This window comes from Fukomys damarensis, unplaced genomic scaffold, assembly GCF_012274545.1.
Source record: "Fukomys damarensis isolate Sample0158 unplaced genomic scaffold, DMR_v1.0_HiC HiC_scaffold_17, whole genome shotgun sequence".
NCBI lineage: Eukaryota > Metazoa > Chordata > Mammalia > Rodentia > Bathyergidae > Fukomys > Fukomys damarensis.
This window is the reverse complement of record NW_022900929.1, coordinates 17,759,569-17,763,389: the sequence shown is the minus strand read 5'-3', so window position 1 is coordinate 17,763,389 and position 3,821 is coordinate 17,759,569. Positions and strand designations below refer to the sequence as shown.

Here is a 3,821-nt window from a genome sequence, read left to right as displayed (position 1 = left end):
GGTAGCGTGGGGCCGCCCCCTCACCGTCCGCGCCCCTTCTCGCCCAGGACCAAGCACTGGTCCAGCAGCTCGGCGTCGCCCCCTGCCAAGAAGAAGAAGAAAAAGAAAGGCGGCCACCGGAGAAGCCGGTGAGAGGGCGCAGGGCCGGAGCGGGTGGGAGAGGCCGGAGAGGAGAGGTCCCTGGCGTGCTAGTCCTTGGCCGGCAGGGGGCAGCACGGAATCTGCATGTGTGAGCCTCGGCCCCGCCCCTTCCTTGACTCCCGCCCCTCAATTTAGTGTCCTCCCCCTCCGCTCCTCACCTTCCTGAAGTCCCGCCCCCTCACTAAGCCCCTCCTCTTTACCAAGGCCCCTCCTTTCATTGAGTCCTGCAGCTGGACGCTCTGACCCACCCCTTCCTTACCTTAGCATGGTTTCTGCACTTACTATTACAAGTGTGAGTGCCCCCCAGAAGGGCTTAGAAGGGTCTCATCTGCAACTCCTCCATCCCTGTGTTCCCCTCCCCTATCTTGAGTGAGACCCCGGGGGCCCCAACTAATCCTGCCCATCTATCTGTCCTTCTTCCTCCCTGGCATTCACCGTCAGCAAAAAGAGGAGACTAGAGTCAGAGTGCAGGTGAGTGATGAAGGCACAGGGTGGGCGGGGGGGGAGGTCTCTGGCTGGGAGACAGTCCGAGGCCTGGAAGCTGGAGGCCTGGAACCTCGGGGCCTGGACTTCGAACACCCCCAGTGGATCAGCTTTTTACCCCACTGAGGCCAGAAATCCCATCGTTGGAGCCTCTAACCTCTGGGTTCGAATTATCCTTCATTACAACACCAGGGAACTTAGAAGCTGGCTAAGGGACAACACAGGCAAGGCCATCCATCAACTACCCTTAGGGCCTTTGCTATTCCATCCTTGGGCCTCAGGTCACTCTGGGCTCCATGCCCTGAAATTCTCTTCTCAGCTTCCACACCGCAGGCCCTCTCCCAGCTGCACCCCCAAACCCCAGCTCACTAGAGCTGCTCCCTCATCTGTCCACAGCTGTGGGAGCACCTCACCTCTGCGCAAGAAGAAGAAGGGCATGAAGAAGCGCCGCCGAGACAGGTACCCACTGGCCCTCCCTCCCTGTGGCCTCTTCTCACTTCCGTGGGCTGGGACTCACTGGATCCACCAGGGCTACCCAGGCAAGCTCATAAGAGCTCCTTTGTCACCCCACAGGTCCAATTCTGGGTCCCGGAGGAAGAGACGGCACAGGTGAGCAGTGCCCTGCAGAGCAGGTGGACAGAAGCTAGGTTCCCTTCAGGGGCCAAGGCCCACAGGAAGCAATGACAAGAAGGGCTGTGCAAGAGTCTGGCCCAGCTCCGTCCTCCAGCTCCAGGGACTGAGCCCACAAGGGAGAGCAGAGGGGCATGCAGACCAATGGTTCCAACCCTAGAAGTCTGCCCTGATGTGGGGGCCCCATGGACACCAAGTACCTAGGCGGAGGTGCCATCTGGACCCCAAACTTGCAGAGAAGCGGCATGGAAGCCAGAAAGGGGCACAGCTGGTAAAAGAGAAAGCAGGTTGGGGAGGATGTAGAGTTTCTGGGAGGTGGGCTGGTGCCAACCTCTGACAGGTTTGACTGCCCAGCAGGGAAACTGGCCTCCCAGCCTCCACCCAGGTAGGGCTTTAACCAGGACAATGACTTAGTCAGGACAGACTGGGGGATGGGAGATGATGAGGGGAGAGGCCTGGTAAGAGGCCAGGGTGGCCCAAGAGAAGCAGAGGGGTTTTATGAAATTCAGAATGAGGCTACAAAGTTGTGGGTTAATCACATCCCCAGACCCGCTCCTAGCAGCCCTGAGGAAGGGCAGAGTCCCCAGTGCCTTCCCTGCAGTGGGAATTTGCCACCAACCATTTGTCAGTTAGGGGAGGAGCCTAAATAAACACCTAAACCTGCTCCTCCAATTTCCCCCAATTTCTCACCATTCCCGGTGTCTATCGGTCTGCGTGTGTCCATACTGCTACCCAGTGGTCACCATGAGCTTGCACAGCCTCTCTGGCCTACATTCATGAGTCCATTCTAGATCCATGGAGAAGATCTCAAAGAGCTAGGACCACACAAAGGCCCAGGGGAAACTGAGGCACAAAGCATGAGCTCCTCGGCCTCCCAGGCCTGACCCTTATTCTCTCTGCTCCTGTGGGAAGCATATCTTAGTGTTTCTTTGCATTGCTTTGTTTTGGGGTCAAAAAGACTAGAAGGGATCTGGTGGCACCAGGGAGGATGGGGCTGAGGTGACATCAGGGAGGTAGTGGGGGAGGGAGAGAACTTTCATGCCTAATCAGAAGCATTTTGACCTCTGTGTCAAAGACAGAAGGTGCTGGGCTGCACAGCCTGCCCCAGAGAGCTGTATGGGATGAAGTGGGCAGCTTTGGGGATAACCCCCAAGTATGGATCCCTCTAGAAGAGTCACTCAGAAGCAGGAGACCAGGCCCAAAGAAAAGCATTTCTTTCCCAAAACTGTGATGAAGTGGCCCGGGATGAGTCACAGGCTGAGAAGGGACACAGGGACTGAAGGAGGGGTGGAGCTCCCACAGGAGCTCATCAGGAGCTCACCACCCTTCTAGCTGGCCAGATGAGGTGAGGCGTGAGGGTGCTGGTTCTGCAAAAAAAAGATGGGTGTGGTCCCTGGCAGCCAGGAGGCTCAGGCCTGAGAGAGGGACAAAGCTAAGTCCACACCTGGGCTGAGCTCGGCTCCAAGCCACACCCACCCCTGCTCTGCTCAGGTTGTACCATTACCGTGGTCTCTGCTTCCTGCAGATCTCGAAGCCCCAAGAGCAAAAGAAAAGAAAAGAACAAAGAGAGGAAGAGGTGAGCACCCTTCCCACACCCTCCAACAGCAAACCCAGCCTTTTAGCACCCCAGAATCTGACCCTCAAAGATAGACCACTTGTTGTGTCCACTTTGCCCAGATGGAAAAATTAAGACCCTAAGAGGAACTGTAATCCTAGCACTCGGTAGGCTGAGGCAGGAGGATTTCTGTGAGTTCGAGTCCAGCCTGGGCTACATAGTGAGTTCCAGGTCAGTCTCAACTACACAGTGAGACCCTGTCTCTAAAAACCAAAAAAAAAAAAAAAAGACCCTAAGCAGAAGCCGGGAGTCCTCCCAGAGCTGGTGGCAGGCCCCTTGCCTCCTAGCCTGAGGTCATTTCTGGCCAAGCCCTAGTGACTCTCCTGCCCCTCACCAGTCATGAGAACATGAGGCAATGAGTTCTTTGAAAGTCAGAACTGTGGCTCATTCTGACTTTCACAGATGACCTGTAGGGAGCAGCTGGGCTCTGTACCCAGCGTTAGCCCCATTCAGGGTTATTTTGTAGGAAAGTGGCGTGTTGGGGCAGAAGTGACCTCCATCAGGCCTTCACGGGTTCCCTGTGGGCAGGTCAGGTAACCTCAGGGGCCAAGGTGGGCAGAATTTAAGAACAGGCTGATCCCCTCCCCTACACCAGGCCTCACACAGAGTCCCCAGGCCAGAGGTCCCACCGTCACAGCAGCGGCAGTTCCCACAGCCCCTCGCTGTCCTCCCACTACAGTGACTCCGGATCACCCAACAGGTAGGCTGGGCCCAGAGACAGCTAAAGCTATGCTTCCGGTCCGCCCCCCCCTTTTGAGGGGGGTTACAGAATAAGCACCCCAGGGGCTGGGGAGTGGGGCTGACAGACAGAACTGTTAATCCGTGGGGGAGATTTACTAGGGATGCCCGCCTGGAGAAAGAGCTCCCCCAGGCGCCCCAGATCCCGCATAGGAAGTTGAGGCAGGGAAGGGACAGTGGCTGGGGGCTGTCCCCGTCGCTTGCAGAGGGGGCG

The 3,821-nt window shown here is 57.2% G+C and overlaps 1 protein-coding gene across 1 annotated transcript in view; it reads left to right on the top strand.

Moving 5' to 3' along the window:
- Positions 1 to 3,821, top strand: part of Srrm3 (serine/arginine repetitive matrix 3) — a gene marked incomplete at its 5' end in the record, with an annotated part of 34,976 nt that overhangs the window by 14,664 nt on the left and 16,491 nt on the right. Inside the window, 6 exons of the mRNA XM_019206729.2 lie at positions 6 to 128; positions 583 to 612; positions 1,021 to 1,083; positions 1,198 to 1,233; positions 2,780 to 2,830; positions 3,465 to 3,569. Coding sequence (XP_019062274.1) covers positions 6 to 128; positions 583 to 612; positions 1,021 to 1,083; positions 1,198 to 1,233; positions 2,780 to 2,830; positions 3,465 to 3,569 — 408 coding nt within the window. The remainder of the gene's footprint in view (positions 1 to 5; positions 129 to 582; positions 613 to 1,020; positions 1,084 to 1,197; positions 1,234 to 2,779; positions 2,831 to 3,464; positions 3,570 to 3,821) is intronic.